Below are 22,129 nucleotides of genomic sequence, written 5' to 3' on the forward strand. Positions count from 1 at the left end.
TATACAGGTCAGTTAGGAGCATGCAGCTGACGTAGCTATGCCAGGACAAGCCCCCCTGTAGACAGTTATGCTGGCTACAGCCCTTTGGCTGGTATAAGCTGTGTCTCTGCCAGAAAGGAGTGACAGGATAGCTAAGCTCACACCCCCTTTCTACCACAGGCAAGGTTTGATGGAGGTCAAGCAGCAGTTTCCCACGCTGGTGTTAGTGCCTCTGTTTCTATTCACTTCTAGAAGAACTGCCGGCTGCACCGGGCTAAAGAGACCAAGCACATTCTGATGCTGCACTGAGAAATGAGAAGCAGGCCCTATGGCAGCTGTGGTAACTTCATGTGAATGGACTGAAGGGCCGACCCAGGTATCTTTGGCCAGCCAGGCTGGGACTACAATCTCTTCCCCTGCAGTAGAGGCTGCATAAGGCTCCTGCAGCTACTCCAGACTGCAGGCTGGGGCAGCAGGAGGACTCAGCTGGTACTGAGCCTGCACAGTAGATGCCGTTCCTTCTGGAGCAGTCACATAAGCAGGAGCAGGTTGGTCAAGTCATCCGTCAGAAAAAAACAGCAGTACACATGAGAACAGTTCCCTCTTTTATTGTCATACATGTGAAAAGCTGTGAGCAGGACTGGCTCATTTCAGTTCCTTCACAGCCAAACCTAAAGAGAAGGGAGGAGGAAAAAAAAAAAAAAAGCGTTGAATAGCTGAAGAGAGACGGATCCTGCTCATTTCTGCTTGTCTGGCTGTGAAACTAACACCCTGGAGACGAGCTGCTGAAGTTTACTGTGGTCCCAAATGAAAGGGCAGGAGTGGATTTCTCTGCCTACCTAGAGACTTATGAAAAGGATGGCCTGATTCCACACTCGCATGGCTTTCAAAGCCAGCTGCTGCCTGTCTAGGGCCAGATCTTGTTTCAGAGGTAATACCGGGAGAGAGTCCAAGATTTTAATACAGTGGGTGGGTCAATGAGCCCCGTCACTGCCCCGACTCAGGGCACTTTGCCCCCACATCTAGCATTTAGCACTAAAGAACCACTTGAATCAGGCTGACATATCAAGAAAGTTTTGCTGATCTCTCTAACTCCATGGCAACATCAGAGCATCTCCTAGTAGCAAAGGGTACTGGCAAGAGGGAGCTCCCTGCTTCCCCATCATTCCCTTTTGGGCAGGACTTGCAGTTCTCAACTCTCTACCCACAAGTGCATGTGGCACCAGGCACTCGTGGAGAAGCAGAGCCTGAATATCAGAGCCCTATATAATTCCTTTGGTGTTCTCTGATCTCCATTGGTAGTGCCTCAACCACCTCTTGGCTTATCAGCCCATGTTACTCTATATGTATAATCTCATACACCCTTTTAATTAAAGATCGCTACTTTCTGTAATGACCCGTGGTCAGTCTCATTTAAGTCCCTCTTATTTTAGCATCTCTCGTTGCTCTCCACCACTTCCATTAAATGGACACATGACACCAGTTGGCAAACCGCAGGTTCTAGTATCAGAGAACTGCCAGGAAGGACACCCAGCTGGAAGCAGCAAGCTCCCAAGACAATGGCACATGCACAATGGTCAAATGATATCAAGTGAACCAAAACTAGACAGACCGGGAGAACAGGGTTGCCCTGAGCTGATATTTTGGGCCTGAGGCAACGCTTCAAAAAGTGCTTTATTTTGGAGTTTAATGTACCCAGCCACGTTGAAATAAGTTTTCAAAGGATATACATGTACATGTGGATGAGGTCTGATGTGGAGCTGTCAAGCGGAGCCAGAAGCCTGTAGGCACAGCAAAACAGTGGTACCCAAAATGAGAAGAGTAACCTTTTTTACACAGTTCCAGAAACAGTGACTGGCTACAGGTTTTACTGTTTAAGTTTGACCAATAAACAGCAAATTAATGCGTGTAAGATTTTTTTTGGTTTTGCATGAGCAATTATTTCCAGAAATGCTGTTTGGGCATGTGGCAAAAATGGCAACTATCAACATTTTGCAATATTACCACAGAAGGTTTTCACATTTCCTCCTCTCAAGTGTCAAAGTATCTCAAGTGATTAGAGCAGTCGTCTGTATTTCCAATTAGAATTTGCTGGCCAGGTTAACCTTATGCTGAAGGTTGCACACCAGAAGCAGTAGACTGCATGTCCAGAGTTTGTCCTGCATAGTGGGTAGGTGTAATGTACATGAGCTTCTAATGGAATGCCTCTCCGTTTGTAAGCTTTTGCATCTACAACGAAGCACCCAGTCTGCCTGATAGAAGGTTCTAATTTGTAATTGCCTATGCATGCAGTACCAGCCTTTGAAATGGTCTAGAAACTAGCTTTTTAATTCAGTGACACTTATGCACAGGTCACTATTAGTGTTACAGATGACAACAAAGATTCATATTATGAATATGCAAAAAAGTTAGGAGAGAAAAAATGGCTTAACAAGAAGTAGTGAAGGCACAGTCCACAAACAAGTCCTTGCCTCTGCATTGAAGAGGAACGAAGAGCATGTTCCAGCTCTTACCAATCACACCAATAACAAGACAAACCCATTTAACCCTGAATCACATCCAGAGATGCTTATCAATGTATCTACTGGTACACCTGGTGGTTACATGCACTCAAGAACCTACTGAAAACAAAAGAAGTTGGTGAAGAACAAATGGAGCGATTGGAGAGGGGTGCACTTGATTCTTCAGCCCAGTCAAGTAATCTGGCATTTCGTCTAGCAAAGAAGGGACAATCACTGCAGCTGTCAGTTCACAAATTGCTTTCCACAAAGCCCTGTCCTTAGCAAGATGATGTTTCAATGGTTCTTACTCACCCAATAGGACCTGTGCTTATGTCCCTCTTCCATGCTGATGGAACAATGAGAACTGACAAAGCTGAATTAGGGCATCAGCTGGAAACTCAAGCTGAAAGAATCCACGAGTTAAGAGCATGCAACAAAAACCAGAGATGCTGTGGCTGTCACACAAACGATGGCTAGAGACAAATTACAAACATTCGATGAATTGGCTGCTGAGTACTTGAGACAGGCCCTAAAAGGATTCTGAAATTGAAGGTTTTGACAGATACAACAGTAACTCTGTGAAAACTACACAAAGACCACGCCACCCAGGATGTAGGGTTGGATGCAAGAATTACGAGAAGACAGGTGGACAATCCATGGAAAGAGTTTAGAAACGTGGCATGCAACAAGTAGTCACAGATAAAATTCCTCAAATGTAGCTGAGAGTGTAGGAGCACACCCAGTTCACACACACACCTTCTTGCTGGAGGCTTTTCCAATGAGGAAGCAACAAAGTCCAGTACCCACAGAGGTGCTGAAGAAGTCCAAGGCTTATACATTACTCACAAGGAAGCAGACATAAGGCTATTTCTGCATGGTGTATGTGCCAATCTGACTTGTGTGTCTGGGTGTCAAAGGAACAATAATTAGGTCCCGATTCAGCAATTTTGGTCCTTATTGTTAATTACTTTCCAAAAATGGAACACACAGATAACATGTGGCTTGGAACAGTCACCACTGCCAGCACAACTGACAAGCATCGCTTCATACCTGTACATGCAATGTATGACACCCTCACTTCTGACTTCTGCCATACACGCATTAACAAGATGTGACCCTGCATCATCCATATTTGGCATGGGGGGGAATCTGTGTTTAACGTCAAAACAAAGGGCGTTTGCTACTACAAAGACCTTGCCAAACTGGGAGAGATGAACAAGGCACAATTTCTGCAGCAAGGAAGTTGGTATATGCAAGGAAGCGCTGTATGACCAGAGCGAAAGAGAAAAGGAGACCCACGAAGACCTCAATTGCTTAGGCTTCAATTTAGCCATCAAAAAGGAAAAAACCACTGGCCAAACTCCCAACATAGAAGTAGAGTTTTGAAAAGCACACTGAGACACACAGGAGCAAACTATCCCAATGCGTAGGAAAGACAGGAAGTATGGCAAGAGACCACGCTGGCTTAACCAGGAGATCTTCAATGATTGTGTCCTACAAAAAGTGGAAACCTGGTCAAATTACAAAGGATGAATGCAAACAAACAAGTATGTAGGGACAAAATTAGAAAAGCCAAGGCACAAAATGGGATTAAACTAGAGACAAAGAAAACATTCTACAAATACAGCAGCAGCAAGAGGAAGACCAAGCAGAGTAGACCCATTATCAATGAGAGGGGAAAAACAGTAACAGAAAATGTGGAAATGGCAAAAGCTAACTGAACTTTTTTGTTTCAGTTTTCACAGACACAGTTAGTAGTGATTGGACATCTAACAGTGAAAGCTAGCGAAAATGAGGTAGGATATGAGGCTAAAATAGGGAAAGAACAAGTTAAAAATTGTTTAGGCAAGTTAGAGGTCTTCAGGTCACCAGGACCTGATGAAATACATCGTAGAATACTCAAGAAGCTGACAGAGGAGATATCTGAGCCATTAGCGATTATCTTCACAAACTCATGGAACGTGGGAGAGATTCCAGAGGACTGCAAGAGGGCAAATAGTGCCAATCTAGAAGGGGAATAAAGAAAACCCAGGGAATTACAGATAAGTCAGTTTAACTTCAGTATCTGGAACGATAATGGGGCAAATAATCAAGCAATCAATTTGCAAACACCTAGAAGATAATGAATTGATAAGTAACAGCACAGATTTGTCAAGAACAAATCACGTGAAACCAACCTAAAAGCTTTCTTGGACAAGGTAACAGGCCTTATAGATTGGGGGAAAGCAGTAGATGTGACATATCTTGACTTTAGTAAGGTTTTTGATACTGTCTCACGTGACCTTCTCATAAAGAAATTAGTGAAATACAATCTAGATGGAGCTACTAGAAGGTGGGTGTGTAACTGGTTGGAAAACCATTCCCAGAGAGTAGTTATCAATGGTTCACAATCCAGTTAGAAGGGCTTATCAAGTGGCATCCCACAGGGATCAGTTCGGGGTCCTGTTCTGTTCAGTATCTTCATCAAGGATTTAGATAACGGTATAGAAAGTTTGCAGACGATACCACGCTGGGAGGAGTTGCCAGTGCTTTGGAGGCTAGGACTAAAATTCAAAATGATCTGGACAAACTGGAGAAATGATCTGAAGTAAATAGGATGAAATTCAATAAAGGACAAATGCAAAGTACTCTCACTTAGGAAGGAACAATCAGTTGCACACATATTAAATGGGAAATGACTCACTGGGAAAGAATACTGCAGAATGGGATGGGGGGGGGGGGGAGTGGTGTAAGAGGAGTCAAGAGTATAACACTATTGCTAAAAAACTAAACATTCTAGGATGTATTAGCAGGAGTGTTGTAAGCAAGACACAAAGTAACTCTTCCGCTCTATTCCCCACTGATTAGACCTCAACTGGAGTATTGTGTCCAGTTTTGGGCACCACATTTCAGAAGAGATGTGGACAAATTGGAGAAAGTCCAGAAAAGAGCAATGAAAGATATTAAAGGTTGAGAAAACCTGACTTATTGATTGACTATTGACTGACTTACTGAAGACTGAAAAAATTGGGTTCGTTTAGTCTGGAGAAGAGGAGACTGAGGGGGAGATATGATAATAGTTTTCAAGTACATAAAAGGTTGTTACACAGAGGAGGGAGAAAAATTGTTCTCGATAACAGCTAAGGGCAGGACAAGAATCTATGGGCTTAAATTGCAGCAAGAGCTATTTAGGTTAGACATTAAGAAAAACTTCTTAATTGTCAGGGTAGTTAAGCAGTGGAATAAATTGCCTAAGGAGGTTGTGGACTCGCTGTCACTGTCTAACCTGCTTTTAAAAATCCCCAAACACCTGTCAGGGATGCTTGGCCCTGCCATAAGTGCAGGGGCCTGGACTAGATGACCGTGCGAGGTTCCTTTCAGACCTGCAATTCTAGGATTTGGATGCCTCTGCACATAAGTAAACCAGATATTGCATCACAATTGCAGCATGGATAGAAAAAAAAGTGGATAAACTACTTCAAATGTTCTTTGAGGTCCCAATGACATCTGAGCTTCAACAAGACCTTATTTGTGCCTATACCAATAGGAGTTGCTGGACAATCAAGTGTGTCTGTAGTCAGGACAATTTTCCCTGCACAGAACTGTGTATGTGCCAAGACAATGAAGACTGTGGTAACCCACGCACTCTCGACAGAGATCATGATGATGAACAAGATGATAATGATGTGGACTAGAAATGTCACCAGCACTATTACGTTTAAATATTACCTGTAAAAAAAATAGGATTTTGTTGTACCTTTTAGATTGTTGTGATACTTTGCAGTCACAAAGAAACCCAATTTTATGTCTTGAAATAATAAACAGCCATTAAACTAACAGAAACAAATGTAAATATTTCAAAGTAGTCATTTTGAAATGTTGATGGTGGCATCATTTATCCTGTTTCTATGGTAATGGCAGCACTTGACAGCTCCATATCTTAAAGCAGACACAATAAGCTCTCAAATAGCGTATGCTATGAGCAGAGGGTACATTAAGTTAACCAAACTAGTGGTGTCTACAGCTCACCTTTTTCCATGTACTGTAGAATACTGTGAATGCCCACAGCTTACAGATCTGATCAAGCTGATGTAATGAAATGTGAGCCAGAATGAGTCTCAGGTGTTCCATTATGTAACATGACCCTACATCAACATGCATGGATTCTTGGGCAGCTCTTGTATGCCCAGAAGGGGCTATTTCATGCGTCCCCCTACTCTGCCTACCGGTATGAGGCTCTCAAAAGCAGAGCAAGCAAAAGGAGTCCCAAAGCCTCCACTGTCCTATCCCACTTCACAGCACAATGAAAGCGAGGTGCAGCTCACTGGTAAATGCTAGATAACACAAGAGGCAGGTCATAAGCACTTTGAGATCTGAAAGAGTGTATGTAAAAGCTAGGATCCCATCCCACCCACACTCAGTTACCTGGTGGAAGAGACTGCTTTAGTTTCTCTGCCTTCTCCTTGTCTGTAATGACCAGAGTATATAGATACCGGCTGCAGCGCACCTTGAATTTCACATTGTCTTTGTTCTTCTTGATCTTGACCGCTGCAGTAGAAAGAAGCTGGAGTTAGCACAGCATCATTAATGCCGTGTACACAATAACTGTTGCAAGCCATTGCAGCCAGCCAAGGAAAGGCCCAGAAGCCCAGTGGAAAAAGGTAATCCACTCACTTTAAGCTCTGACACACCAGCTACTCTTCCTTTTCAATATTTAAGTGCAGAGCAAAATTCAAGACCATCTAACCCTGGACACTCTACTGCTATCACAAAGGGGCACAGTGAAAATCCAGCTCCAAAGCCTCATCAGTCTGTTAGTGACAGCTGCAGCTGAAGTCTTTTCACTGGATTTAGCTCATTCCAACTTGCAAAGAGGATAGACCATACCAGTGTTTCACAAAGCAAAGAGCTGTATATTTCAGGCTATTTTCCTCCAACTCAAAAAATGTACTTTAATGGGCACTGACAATTTATAGTTCCACAAATTCTAGCAAAGTGAGACAGTTTGAGGGTTATGAGGTTGTATTTACCATTATTTATGTACAGAAAAGGCCATAATGTTTAAAGCTCCAATACCATGTTTTACATACAATCCAAGTTATCCAAGGCTGCAGAAGATGCTCTAAATCCAGTTTTTCATCTGTGTTTTCTAGGAAGAATTTTAACTAGACAGTTCCTTCAGATACAAGGCTGTGCTTCTTAGTCTCCTTTCTTAAAGCAGAGTATGGAAAAGCCCCAAGAGTTCCATATTACAGAAACTGTTGGAGGTTTACAGAACCCAACACTGGTTGAAAGGGAAGTGAAATGCTTTTTAAAAATGATACTGCCAGCCATAATAATATTTCATGTACTACATCATGCTCTCACCCCCTTGCTCACATAAACTGGCTTTACAGAGCCTATTTTCAGGTATTTTTCCTCTCATTTTTCACTTATAGTAATCTTAGGTGCCACTTAAAACAATAGCAGGTATGACTATTTCAGGCAGAAGAGTGATTTAATAGTGCCCCTTTCAAAAGAACATGAAAAGCTTTTGATATTAAATCTGTGGCAGTAAAACTAGGACTGAAATTGACAAGAAACATGATCAGCTATAGCTGCAAATAGCTTCCTATATCACTTGTGTGTCAAAACACAAGTTCAAGGTTGTGTCCCCCACTCCCATGAAGGGAAGGAGCTGCATTCTTTACACTAAGTGATGATAGCATCAATTCTTGCAGAAAAAAATGTAGTCCTGAACTTGGGTCATGACAAGATGAAAAAAAAAAAACCTCAGTTTATAAGAAAAAACAAAGCTAACATATTGTTACAGCTACATAGCCAGGTTCTCAATTTAGAAGCCCTTACAGGCTTCTGCATTTATTTAAAAAATAGGCATTTCAATTAGTCTCCAAGTGCTTTATTTAGGCTCAGGTGTGGCTATATTTACTTCGTGATTCCCAAGTCCTGGATGATGTTTTTTGCAGTTTGACAAAGTAGGATAAAGCTATTGTAAGCCCAGAATTTGCTCCACTCAACTTCCCATTTTACATCATTTAATCAAGGCCACCATGTTAAGCACCAATCCAATGAAAAACCACTACTTCAAGGTTAAGTTCTTCAGGGCAAGGAGTGCATCTCTACTTGCCATGCATATTAATGCGACTAAGCCATTAAGACTAAACCAATAATGTATTCATTTGTGTTAGGCTGGTTGTGAAGAATAGCCCCCACTCCTGTTACAAGTGGAAGTAGGTGGGTCTAGACGTAGTCAGATTTGTGTCCCCTGCTAGGACCAGGATCTAACCACTAGCAGTAGGCATGATGCTGCACAGGATCTACACTGAGCATCACTCACAATCAGTCCTGAGTCAACTAATTCAGATTCTATATATACTTGTACTCAGACACGAAGTGGTGTCATGTGGGCAAGCATGATCTAACAAGATCTAATGTGTACTCACAGAGGCCCAAGGCATTTGACTCCCAACTTTCCTCCCAAAAAGCACGTGGACATAGCTAGCCATGTAAGGCAAGCAAACATGCTTGGGACAGTCAAAAAATGCCCTCCCTTCAACATCTCCAGAAGAAAACCCTCTGTAGCTCTTCGAGTGAGACGATTTTTGGTAAGACAGACAGACAGACACACCAAGCAGAGGCCGTGGAGGACAACAACCCAGCCCCTGGGCCAGCAGCACTACTCACATTTCGCATCCTTCCTCCGGGCTGTAAGCAGGAAATCTTTGATCTCTTCAATTTTGCGAGGCTGGAAGTAAAAAAAGACCGAACAAACCCCACTCAATCTGTTGCACACAACACAGCTTGGAGCGCGGGGTGGGTGGGTATCTCCCTGACCCCGCCGACCCTGGGCCCCCCCGCCAGCGAAGGGCCCACGCAGCTCACTGGCTGGCAAGGCTCATCGGCCTGGGCGGGCTCACGAGCAGGAATGCCTCTGCCAGCCCCTCTCAGCCGTGCCCACCCTCACGGGCGCTGGGGGAGAAGCGGGCGAGCGCAGGGCCCCCCAGCAGGCGGGGAGAGAGACTGAGCCCGATCCCTAGGCCTGCCCACGCCGCAGGGTCCCCTCCCCCACCCATGACCCAGCCGCCCCGCACGCGCCGGCTCACCATGGCGACGGTCCAGGCTCCGGGCAGCTGCAGCGGGAGAGAAACCAAGATGGCGTCAGTGCGGGGGAGGAGGGGCGCTCCGAACCCCTCAAACTCACCCCCTCCTCGCCTCCGTCCCGCCAACGGGCCCGCCCGGCCGGCCCCCCATCTGCTCTCCCCCCGCCCCCATCCCCTTCTCGGGACCCCCGTCCGGCCCCGCCGCGGATGACGGTGGATCCGGCCCCGCAGCCCCCGGACACTCACTCAGGCCGCCAGAGACGTGCGATAGTAAAGAGAACAAGCACTTCCGCATCCGGGCACTTAAACAGGACCCAGTTGGCTACGGGACCTGAGAACAGGCAAAAGACCCAGGAAGGCGCTCACAGCTGGGGGGGGCGTGGTTCGTTAGCCATTGGCGCTGGCTGGTGGCTTGTTTGGGAGAGAGAGAGAGAGAGTGTGTGTGTGTGTGTGTGTGTGTGTGTGTGTGTGTGTGTGGTATTGCTGGCATGACTGCTATTGTGTTCATTGCCATGAATAGCTAATGACAGCGCTATAGACTTTTATTACAATTATACTAATTGCATTAAGATGTTAATTCATGATAAACAATCAGTTCACAACTAATTGTTTGCAGGGTATGTGTGTGTGTGTGTGTGTGCTGCCTCGTAACATTTCCATGGCCAGCGGGTCTGTTTTTACTAATGTTGCATGGCTCCCAGCGGGGTCAGTGCAGACATGGGTGCATGGTGCAGTGACCCGCGCTGCAGTTCCTCCGCTGACTGTCACGACCCCTGTTTGCTCAGAGCTGTGATACAGGGCCTCCAGTCTCTTAAGGGCTTTTATACAGCGGATGAGGATCAATTGTTCTCCATGTCCGCTGAAGGCAAGACGAGAAGCAATGGGCTTCATCTGCAGCAAGGGAGATTTAGGGGAGATATTAGGAAAGCTTTCTAACTCAGGGGAGTTATGCTCTGGACTCGGCTTCCAAGGGAGGTCATCCTTGGCAGCGTTTAAAAACAAGCTGGATAAACAGCTGTCAGGAGTGGTCCAGGTGTTCTTGGTCCTGCCACAGCTCAGATGGCTGGACTTGATGACTTCCCGAGGTCTCTTCCAGCCCTACATTTCACTGATTCTATGATACAAGAGGAGACAGCATGCTTTTTTGTGATTAAGGCAACCACAATAGGAGCCTGGGTTCTGTTCTCAGCTTAACTCCAGACTCGCTGTGTGATTTCGGGCAAGTCAAATCCCCCCCTCCCCCTCGTTGGGCCTCAGTTTCCCCAACTGTAAAATGGAGGCAATGATTCTTACTTCTTGTGGTTGCGGGGAGGCTCAGTTCGTTAATCTGAAATCATCCAAGGGAAGCTGCTAGAGAACAAAGCAGGGTGTTGTTAGGGCTATTATTGCCTAGGGGCCACCTGGGAATGGGACCCCTACGTGCTAGGCACCGGCCAGACAGAATCAGAGACAGTCCCTGCCCCAAAGAGCTTACAGTCTGAATAGACCAGACAAAGGGGAGGGGAAGGTTTTAGAACATAGAAGTAGAGCCCACCTGTGTTTGTACAGCACCTAGCGCAATGGGGCCATGATGGCAGCTCCTAGGCACTGCTGCAATACAGATAATAGCAGAGTTGGTGGCAAACATCCTGTTAGTCCTGCGATTGTCTGTTTATGGTGCCACTGTCTCCTTTTGACTGCTAAGGCAGAGAACAAGCAGAGTTTTCAAAACAGAAAAAGGCCTCTTTTCTCCATTACGCAGGGACAAGCCTAGTTCCCTCCTCCCACTGGCCCCCCCAAGCAATCCTTTTCAGGGCCCCCTAAAAAGAACCACGTCATGGCTATGGACGTAATGGAAAAGTTCATCCACAAGGGGGAGCGTTAGCAACACTTTTACAGGGGTTTCAACCTTTTTTGAATTTGTGGATCTCTACAAAATGTTGAATGGCGGCGCGGACCCCTTTGGAAATCTTAGACATAGTCTGTGGACCTCAGGGGTCCGCGGACCACAAGTTGAAAACCACTCCTTGGCATCCTTGCACGAAGTCGACGTAAAGAGTCAAGCTGTCTGGTTCCAGATGTTGCGCTGGGTGACCGTGGGAAACATTAACCTTGCCCAATAGCCACTGCCCAGCCGTGGCTTGCTGTGTCCAGAACAGAAATCAGGTTCCTTCTACAATGCCCTCAAGTAAGGACGTCAATCCATCGGTCGTTCTGCTGCCATCCAAAGAGCAGCTGCGGACTGGGGCGTACCAGGCCTTGTAGGCAGGCTGGGTCATTTGCTAACGGCAGCCACGCAGGGTTGATTTATTTGCTGGGTTTACTGCTTCACTGGGAGTTTAGTTTAATGGGGTGATAACAAGCTGACCGGGCTAGGCGGCTGTTTGCCACACACAGCGGGTACCTGGCTATGAAAGTTACATCCTCCACCGAGGGCATCGTGTAGGCAATTTCTCCTGGGTGTGAGCATCTCTCCAACCAACCCGGCCCTGATTCCACTGTCTGGAATTTAGAAACTCTCGGAGCCCAGCTCCTGGAGGGACATGTGTCTAGCTGGCTCTGAGGGGAATGGCAAGAGGAAGGAAAAGACACTTCATCGACAGCATCCGATGCCTGTGAGTCTGCACTGTTGAAAAGCTGCTTCTGTGCTCATCTCTGGGATGCACTGCTCAAATCGACCGTCCCAGGATGGGCAGATTCAGCAGCCACCAGCGAATGAGTCAGGAATAAGTAGGAACTGCAGGGGCTTGGAGGGCTGTGTCCAAAACAGCTGTCCAGAGACTTCACCCCCAGTTCCTTTCCCAGCCAGCTGCCCCTGTTGTACCTGTATTTCTTCTAATGCTTCTGGAGAGACCCTGTAGCCTGCTCCCTTCAAACCCCCAGTCATTGTGGGCAGGGGAGGGTGACTTTGCTAACATTTCGCTTGTGCATGAGTTTCCGTCCTTTGATATCAGAGCATTTCACAAAAGAAGGCAACTCTCAGCTCCCCCCAGATTCCAGGTGAGGAAACTGAGGCGCACAGAGCAGATCAGTGCCAGGAATAGAACCCAGGGGGGCTGTGATACGACAGCTCATCTGCCAGACAACTGGACCAGCCTGGAAAAAGCGACGGGAGAAGACTGAAAGGTCTGGCTTGGTGGCTCAGGCTTTGCGTGAGTGATTTCTCCTCTTCGCTCCCAACCAGCCCCAAGAAGGAGAGAGACAGGTTTGGGTTTATCCTGAAACACACAAAGCTCTGTTTAAAAAAACCAAAAAAGTATTTGCGGGTCAGGCTGGAGGTTCGGGCAGGTGAGTCGGGAGACTAGTGACGTAGGTTCCCCCAGCCCTCGAGCACAGCTCCCCCTCAAGAGAACGCCAAGACTCCCTTTGAGCTGCACGGGAGCAGGATCGGCCCCTTTGGCCGGGAGACCGGACCATGGTACAACAGAGAGAGACCAGAACCAAGACCCAGCAAGGCACCTCAGTGAGGAAGTTTGGACCCAGATCAGCATTTAGATGTGAGCTTTGCTCCAGCCCTTCTCTACAGGCTGCGTGAAGCCGTGGATCCAACCCCTCCCCCCAATAAATCAATCAATCCAGTCACTCAGCGTTAGAGGAGTTTGGATCTGGATCAGAACTTTTATCTCCACATCGGTTTTTCTACCATTTCCATCACCAGAGCATCTGGGCTTTCCCCCTCCGGGCTCTCCCCTACAAATGCCTGTGAAATATCTGCCACTGGACAGAACATAAATTAAATGGACATTTCTCGAGATCTAGTAAAATTACACTGGAGTGAAGGAGAATTCATCTTCACCATAAGGGACGAAGAGCTTTCCTATCTGTCAAAATGTGGCTGGTGGAAGGAACATTAGATCTAGAGAAAGGGACAGGCCCTTTCGACTGAGGGGTAGGGGGCCAGCCTATCTGCTTGTATATATCTTATATTATGCAGCAGGAGAGAGGAAATCGATAGTTGTCAGAGCTTTAATGCATTCAGTATTGCAAACTCGCCGATCTCCGGAAACACCAGATGGATGTTTCAAATTTAAAAAAAAAAAAAAAAAAAAAAAAAGGAAGACGATAAACACCTGACATGCCAAAGGGGAAATGGGAACAGGAGTCAGTATTGGGGGAAATTAAAGGCCATAAATCATGAGAACCTGCACAAAGTCCAGGACATATTATTTATAAGACAGTCCCTTTAAATAAAAAAACAAAAACAAAATTGCATTAGCACCACAGTGTCACTGGCTGTTGCAGCTCGGGCTTGAGCATTGTCCGCAACGGTCGGCGTAAAGCCCCGTTTTACAGCCCCTGCTCTTAGCTGCAACAGTGCAGAGAAAAACCTGAGCCTGGGGGCACTTTATTAACCCTTCAGAAAGGGTTTCTAGCAGGCTGGTGTGTGTTGGAGCCTGATGCCTCAAAACACAGGCTGCCAGAGCTAGAGACACAGGGGAGTCGCGGTAGGTTTACCAGCAGCTGGGCTTTTAGCTTCTTTGCAAACCAGACACTAGTGGGCAACAGTGAGCAGGTTGTTGCTGCTCTCATCCTACCGCGGGTGAGGTCCCCTTGCGCAGGGTGCTGCATGGACTCAGAGCGAGAGAGAGCCCCTGCCCCAAATAGCTTACAGTCTAAATCAGTGGTTCCCAAGCGTTTTAAATGGAGCCTCCCCGTGGACTTTTGTCTAACAATCGCGCTTCCCCTGAATCGCGCCCCCCTTCCCCTGAATCGCGTCTCCCTTTCCTCCTTCTGAATGGGGGGGGCCCTTTCAGAGAAAAACAGGGGGTGCTTCCCGCGCTGTAGGCCCTAACAATCACGTCCCCCCTTCCCCCAGCCTCCCCCTTTCAAAGAAAAAAACACGGCCTACAGCGTGGGAAGCGGGAGCGCAGCAGAGCAAGGGCAGCGGCAGTGCGGGGAGTGTGCCCGGCAGCGGCAGGGGTCTGCTGCTGCTGCAGGAGGTGGGCGGCGGCTGCTTCCGTCTCCGGGGAGCGTGGAGCTGGGCTTGGCTCTGTCCCCTGCTCCGTGCCCCCCATGATCCATCTCACGCCCACCCAGAGGGACCCACCCCTCACTTTGAGAACCACTGGTCTAAACAGTGGTCAGTGGGAACAGAACCCAGGTCTTGAATCTCACTCTATTGTTCTGCCCACTACATCACACTGCCTCCAAATAGCCCACTCTCTGCACTTCCCCTCAACGCCTTGTTGTAGGGGGCTCGCAGGGGATTATAAAACCCAGGGAGGATATTTTGAAAGGCAAGTTAAATGTGAACATAAAAACAGCCATACTGGGTCAGACCAATGATCCATCCAGCTCGAGCCCAGTATCTTGTCTCTGACAGGGCCAGTGCTGGATGATTCAGAGGGAATGAACAGAACAGGGCAATTTCAAGGGAATCAATCCCCTGTCATCCATTCCCAGCTTCTGGCAGTCAGAGGCTTTGGGACATCCGTCTTGGCTAATAGCCATTGATGGACCTTTCCTCCATCATCTTATCTAATTCTTTTTTGAACCCAGTTATACTTTTGCCCTTCACAACATCACCTGGCAATGAGTTCCACAGGTTGACTGTGTGCTGCGTGAAGAAACACTTCCTTATGTTTGTTTAATTTCATTGGGTGACCCCAGTTCTTGTGTTATGTGAAGGGGTAAATAACACTTCCTTATTTACTTTCTCCACACCAGTCATGATTTTATAGACCTCTATTATATCCCCCTATAGTTGTCTCTTTTCTAAGCTGAAAAACCCGTCTTTTTAATCTCTCCTAGTATGGAAGCTGTTCCATGTCCCTAATCATTTTGTTGCTCTTCTCTGTATCTTTTCCAATTCTAATATATCTTTTTTGAGATGGGGCAACCAGAACTGCACACAGTATTCAAGATGTGGGTGTGCTATAGATTTATACAGTGGCATTACGATATTTTCTGTCTTATTAGCTATCCCTTTTCTTATGGTTCCTAAGGTTCTGTTAGCTTTTTTGACTGCCGCTGCACATTGAGCAGATGTTCAGATAATTATCCACAATGACTCCAAGATCTTTCTCTTGAGTGGTAACAGCTAATTTAGGCCCCATCATTTTGTATGTATAATTGGGATTATGGTTTCCAGTGTGCATTACTTTGCATTTACTGTATCAACATCGAATTTCATCTGCCATTTTGTTGCCTGGTCACCCAGTTTTGTGAGATCCTTTTGTAACTCTTTACAGTCAGCTTTGGATTTAAGTATTTGGAGTACTGTTGTATCATCTGCAAACACTGCCACGTCACTATTTACCCTCTTTTCCAGATCATTTATGAATTTGTTGAACAGCACAAATCTCAGGACAGATCCTGGGGGGACCCTGCTATTTACATCTCTCCATTCTGAAAACTGACCATTTATTCCTACCCTTTGTTTCCTGTCCTTTAACCAGTTACTGATCCAGGAGAGGACCTTCCCTCTTATCCCACAACAGCTTACTTTGCTTAGGAGCCTTTGGTGAGGGACCTTGTCCAAGGCTTTCTGAAAGTCCAAGTACATTATATTCACTGGATCACCCTGGTCCTCATGTTTATTGACACAATTCTAGTAGATTGGTGAGGCATGATTTCCCTTTACAAAAGCCGTGTTGACTCTTCCCCAACAAATAGTGTTCATTATGCATCTGATATTTCAACCAGCTTGCCTGGTATTGAAGTTAGGCGTAACTGGCCTGCAATTGCAGGATCGCCTCTGGAGCCTTTTTTAAAAATCGGTGTCACATTATTTACCCTCTGGTCATCTGGTACAGAGCCTGATTTAAGCGGTAGGTTACATGCCACAGTTAGTAATTCTTCATTTTCATACCTGAGTTCCTTCAGAACTCTTGGCTGGATACCATCTTGTCCTGGGGATTTATTAGTGTTTAATTTATCAATTTGCTCCAAAACTTCCTCTCCTTACACCTCAGTCTGGGACAGTTCCTCAGATTTGACACCCAAAAGGAATGGCTCAGATGTGGGAATCTCCCTCTGCAGTGAAGACCAATGCTGAGAATTCATTTAACGTCTCCCCAACGTCCTTGTCTTTCTTGAGTGCTCCGTTAGCACCTCAGTCGCCCAGAGGCCCCATGGCTTGCTTGCCAGACGTCCGGCTTTGGATGCCCTTACAATTTGTTCTGCTGTTAGTTTCTGTGTCTTTGTTCCACCCCTCCCGCGGCTCCGCTCGCTCTCCACTGTCACTCAGCAGCTGCCAGATTATTTTTAAGTGCTTGTAGCAGGAGAGCAATTGTTGGAGCCCTCATGCTGCTTTACGAGGCAATAACCCAGTTCCCCACTCAAGGGGACATCCCTTGGCCCTTGCCTGGGGACTGGCTTATTGCCCATTAACCGTGGTGATGGGACTGTTATCGCTTCCTCAGCGACGACCTTCACCCAGGGGCCTGGGAGGGACGGGAGGGTGGGAAGGCGGCTGGAGAGGGCACTGGAGGAGGCCGGCAGATGTGCAAAGATCCGTGCTCTGAGCCATCATGGGGGAGACCCGCTGGCCCAGTGCCCTAAGCTCCCAGCTCAGCTCCATCTCCACCATTCTGCCCAGGCAGCTGGGCCGTCCCCTGGGCCAGAGGCCAGCCTGCAGAGCCAAGGACGTGGCCCACGGCCCCCTCCCTCCTGGAGAGGAGAGACGCAACGGCAGGGCCATCCCTCATCTTAATGAGGCCGATAGCAGCCTTGTTTGCTAATGAGGAATTTAATAGTCACAGACTGACAAGGGCAACCGCGGTGGGGAACGTGGATGTCACGATGCTAATGAGCTGCAGAGAGTGAGGGACCCCAGCCTGCCCGGGCAGGGAGCTGCTTCTAATGCCCAGGCCGCGGTGCTGGGCAGCGGCTTCCTTCCCCGGGCCAGGCTGAAGGGGTTGCTGAGCCGCGGCTGGACAAGGCCACGGGAAGCCCATTGCAGCAGATCGCCTGGCTGGGCTGGGCTGAGCTTTCCCCGTCTGTATGTGCTGCCTCTCGCGGGACAGCCTCAAAGCACTTTGAAAATGCTAGCAAACTGAACCGGGTCAGCATTATTAGACCCATTCAACTGATGGGGAAACTGAGGTACAGCGAGGGATGTGACTTACCAGGGTCTCACGGTGGCAGAGCCGGGATTGGAATCCAAAACCCCTGACTGCCAGTTCTCTGCTCCACCTGTTAGACCAGACGCCCTGCCCAGAGCTGGGCCTAGAACCCAGGAGTCCTGACTGTAGTCCAGAAGTGCTAGAACCCAGGGCATTATTCTACTGACCTTCTCCTGTAATAGCATTGCTCATGTGTTTGGGGTCTGTCGGCGAGAAAGGGGCTCAAAGCACCTAGCAGAAATTACCTGTCTAAACCCCACCTCTTCCACGGCTGAAACGCGGCTACCCTGGAGGTGGAAGCAGCTGCTCCATAGCACAGAGCAATGCTGCACAAGGCAAGATGAAATGAAGGAGAAACTCAGGCCCAAGGTGAAATGTGAGGAGGCAGAATGTAATGATGTGAGCTGGAACCCGGCCAGCACACCCAGACTAACAATGCACTCATGCAAAGCACGGCAGTGTTTTTAATGGCCACCAGTGCTTAGGACTTCATTTTTATGTCTCCTCCGAAACAACGCTCCTCTGGGCAGCAGAGCGCCTCCTTGGAGAAGAGCGTCACCTCCGGAGTGACAAACATCGCTGCCGAAAGAGGTTTTTCGTCAGGGTCTCTTCTCCACATAGTGACCAGGCCCGGCCCGCCTTAGCTAGTGAGCCCAGACCCCAGCATGGGTGCCCGAGAAAATCCAAATGGGACAGGAAATGATTTTTCAAGCGTAATCTCTGCAACCAGCAACGCTTTGGTTTCCTTTTATCGATCGCCTCCGTGGATGCTTCCCAATCGTATAATTACAGAAGGACTTTTTCAATTTGAACAAAATAGCTTCCCCTTGCAGAACATGAAAAGCCAGCACCTCCAAATAACATTGTAATAGATCAGGCAATGGCCGAGCTCTAAATAAACCCTGCAATAATTGTAACTGAAATTCAATTCCAGGCAGGAGGAAGGGGGGAGGGCTGGTCTTAGCTGATCTTGTCTTAAGTAAGGCAATTCGATTTGCTGGCGGTGATCAGGACAGGTAGGAAAAGCATTAGCTGCAGGGCTGGATGACTCTGAGCAGGTGCAAGGGGCTTTCCAGCCACGCTCACTGGTGGCCAAAAGCAGGGCCCAAGCAGAATTTTTTCGGTCCCAGTACAAACTTGTAACGCGGGCCCCCTCCCACACACATAGCCATGGGGGTTGCAGCCTGGGCCGGGCCCCCCCAGGGCCTCCGGGCCCCAGTAAAGTGTACCCTTCCCCCTTCCCCCCATGAGGGGGCCCTGAAAAGTCATCGTCATTCTTAGCTCTTTGGTGGCCTGTGTGGAACGAGTCTGGTGGGTCTCAGCCCAGCTCCTGGAGGACGGCCGTCCCCATCACCGTAACCAGCATCACAGACTAGCCCTCGCCGGCAGTATCAGCTGAGACACGAAGGACCAAACAGTTCATGGAGGCTGAGCTTCCCCCGCCTTTTCCTTAGAGCGTTTGTGAGGGGTGCCCCAGCCGTGCAATCTGTCTCCTCCCCAGACCCCTCCTGGGTGGGGCTGGCGAGGGGGAGGGCTAGAAAGGGACACCCAGAAAGTAGCTCGCCCTCCCTTTTCCTCCGCCAGGGAACCCTCAGCTCCAGACGGGACTGTCTCCGAGAGCGAAAGGGTCAATCCCACAGTGTCCTGGTGAAGTTCTCGCCCGGAAGGGTGACCCAGAGCTGGGAGGGAGCGACTGAGACTGAGTCACAAAGCCACCGGTAGCTGCACCCACCTGCGGGTGAATGAGCGCGCACACACACACACACACACACACAGACGCACCCTAACAACAATGCACAATGTCACTAGTGTGCTGAAGTTCACGCCCAGTTACACATGTGCAAACCCCTCCCACGGAATGGCACCATTGCAGAGAGCTGGCGGGTGCTGGGGAATTACTGCTTTGCCCTGTGGGGAGACACACACAACTCCCTAAAATCCAGTTTTTTGTTGCAAACCTATTAAAACAACAGAGAACGAAGGATAAATTTGGATCGCGAATTCCTGTTTTCTCTGCATCCCCGTCCAACTGGTGTGTGTGTGTGTGTGTGTGTGTGTTTGTAGCCCCTCTCCGTTTGCACGTGGATCTGTGTGCATCTTTTTGTGGGCGGGGGTTTTTGTGTGGGTGTGTGCACAACAGGTGGCAGAGAGGGCCTGTCAGCGTGTGTGTGTACCCAGCTCCCTCCCTCTCCAGTGCAGCTGCTGTCTGCCCTGCACCGGACATGGCTCACGTCGATTGGGGATCATCCAAATCACTGCTGATGTTTCAATTAGTTATCATTTACGGAGCGATTACTGTTCGTTTCTCTTTGATTGTATTTTAATGGCTTGAAATTTCTTGCTGGAGATTTGAACTGAACACTCTGCTCCGGGGCTGGGGGCGGGGGAGGGAGAGCGGGGAGCCCGTGTGATGGGGAAGGGGCGAAGTGCCCTCCAGTCGGCCCCTGCGCCAATGTCCCGACAGGGTGGGCTTGGCCCTGCGGAGCCGGCGTCGCCTTCTTACACCAAGGCGGTGAGATAGGATTGCGCCGGGGGGGGGGAGGAGACCCCGTCTCAGAGTGTCCCCAGTCCTGAGGCGAACTCTACATGACATCGCTATTGGGGAGGCTTTGGGGTAAGCGAACCGGACAAGGCTGCAGTTAATCCGCGCGCCGGCGGGGAAGGAAGCCTCCCCCCTCCTTGGCAGAGCCCAGTCACAGGTTAGGTGCCAGCTGGCGGGTTGGTCTGGGGATAGGCCCGGCCTGTGGGACACATGCAGCAGGGATGGAAGCTGCCCAGGATGAGCCCTCGCCTTCCCTGGATCCCGTCCCGCTGTCCCGCAGGCCCATGGGGCTGCAGCCCCTTTGCTGGAGTCCTGCCCCTCGTGCCGCTGGTCCCAATCGCTGCTCTGTGCAATGACCCCCGGGAAACGTGAAACTGCCATTGATCCCTGGGCTGTGTACGCTGGTTTGTTATTGTAGGGTCTCTCTGGAGCAGCAAAGAGCACGCACTGGTTTGTTATTGTAGGGTCACTCCTGAGCACTGGGCTGCACACACGGGTTTGCTACTGTTGCTGGGTTGCCTTGGATGCCCACCTGCTGATGCCCATGTCTGCTTTTCAGACACGTTTAAAATCACGATTTTGGAGCCAAACCCGCAAAGCACAACTGGGCCCTTTGGCGACGGGCTGGCTGAGCGTGGGAGCGAGGAGCCCCGCCGCCGGCCCTGTGACGGACAGGAGGGCTAATATAAAAGGCCCAAGTGCAGCTCCAGAGATCACAACGTTCAGCTCTTGCTCTGAGGCAAACCACTTTGAGCAGCTGCAGCTTCGGCATCTTAGACTCTTTGCTTCTAAACAAATCCCTGCCGGGCGTGCTCTGGTGGAGGAATGTGCACGAAGAGAAAAAGCACCTGTGCCCGGTGTTAGCACTGAAATGGTTAAGGTGGTTTGGGAGAAGCCCACCCCGTTGTCACATGCCAGGACAGTTTGCAGCCCGCTGATGTGTTTTTGTTATATATCCCCTTTCCTCACAGCTAGGGCAGCTGGTGGGTTTTCTTTAGCTCGCACACTCAAGCCAGATCCCAGGGCCATTCATCTGCAAAGTGTTCATGATGGCCCCGAGGCATGTCCCGGCACACTGACAGCCCTGCCGGGCTGGGGAATTCCCAGATTTACGATCATGACCCGGCAGCCAGTAAAACATGTTTGAAATGGCAAAGGAACGGAAGGAAAAGAGCAATGAAGTTTTTGCAGTGCTGGCTGGGGCTGAGTGCTGGGAACAGAACAGTGCGTGGGTCAGACCAAGGGTCCATCCAGCCCAGCATCCTGTCTTCTGACCGTGGCCAAGGCCAGGTGTGTCTGGGAACATGAATAAACCAGGGAATCATCAAGTGATCTGTCTAGCACACGCAGGGGCGTCCAGATCCGTTCATTGGCCCTGCTTCTGAAAGCAAATCCAAAGTGCTCTCCCCCCCCTTCAGAAATGAGAAAATATCCCATTCACCTTCCAGGGCCAGCCAGGAACAATTGCAGAGGAGGCCCTCATGCAGCTGCAGTCCTTGGACGCTGATGCTCCGAGCCAGGCACAGCTCAGAGTGTGCATGGGAATGAAGGTCCGTGCCGCGGATGATCAAAAAGCTCACGTAGCTCAGGGCACAGGAGGGCATGTTTAGGATCCCTGGCTTGCAGAAAGCAAGGGACTGGGGGGTTAGAACTGGAGCGCCTGAGCTCTGAGGAATAGAGGCAGGACTTTTAGGTGGTGAATGTGTGGAACTAGGCCACCCCCCGTTCTGTTCCTGGCTCTGCTGCTGATTCATCATGTCCTTTGACAGGAGAGGAGTTGGTGACCGGCTGGGTGACTCATGGCCCCTCGCCATGCCTCAGTTTCCCCATCTGTAACATGGGAAGAGCAATGCCGGCTCAGCTTTGTCAGGAGCTTTGAGCTGCTAGTGGATGCCTGTTGTGGCCAGTCCCACTTTGAATGGACAGAGCAGATGTGGCCTGAGAGAGTTTTTTCTATTTCTAACCTCTGTGATTCCCCTTCCT

The 22,129-nt window shown here is 48.9% G+C and overlaps 1 protein-coding gene across 1 annotated transcript; it reads right to left on the reverse strand.

The window, feature by feature from the left end:
• Positions 1-571: 571 nt before the first annotated feature.
• Positions 572-9,878, reverse strand: RPL38 (ribosomal protein L38). The gene is made up of 5 exons (XM_067547280.1): positions 9,806-9,878; positions 9,563-9,589; positions 9,144-9,204; positions 6,885-7,007; positions 572-650 (listed from the first exon to the last, which is right to left on the reverse strand). The coding sequence occupies exons 2-5, from the start codon at positions 9,563-9,565 to the stop codon at positions 625-627; spliced, it is 213 nt and encodes a 70-aa protein (XP_067403381.1). The 5' UTR covers positions 9,566-9,589; positions 9,806-9,878; the 3' UTR covers positions 572-624.
• Positions 9,879-22,129: the final 12,251 nt, after the last annotated feature.

This window comes from Emydura macquarii, unplaced genomic scaffold (assembly GCF_026122565.2).
Source record: "Emydura macquarii macquarii isolate MOO-44397 ecotype Brisbane River unplaced genomic scaffold, CSIRO-AGI_Emac_v2 contig_1230, whole genome shotgun sequence".
NCBI lineage: Eukaryota > Metazoa > Chordata > Testudines > Chelidae > Emydura > Emydura macquarii.

What these genes read in the sequence shown, in the direction of transcription:
- RPL38 (XM_067547280.1), bottom strand. An exon ending in CCGGAGGAAGGATGCGAAAT is followed by an intron (nt 7,008 to 9,143) that starts GTGAGTAGTGCT and finishes TTTCTACTGCAG; the next exon opens with CGGTCAAGATCAAGAAGAAC. An exon ending in AAAGCAGTCTCTTCCACCAG is followed by an intron (nt 651 to 6,884) that starts GTAACTGAGTGT and finishes CCTTCTCTTTAG; the next exon opens with GTTTGGCTGTGAAGGAACTG.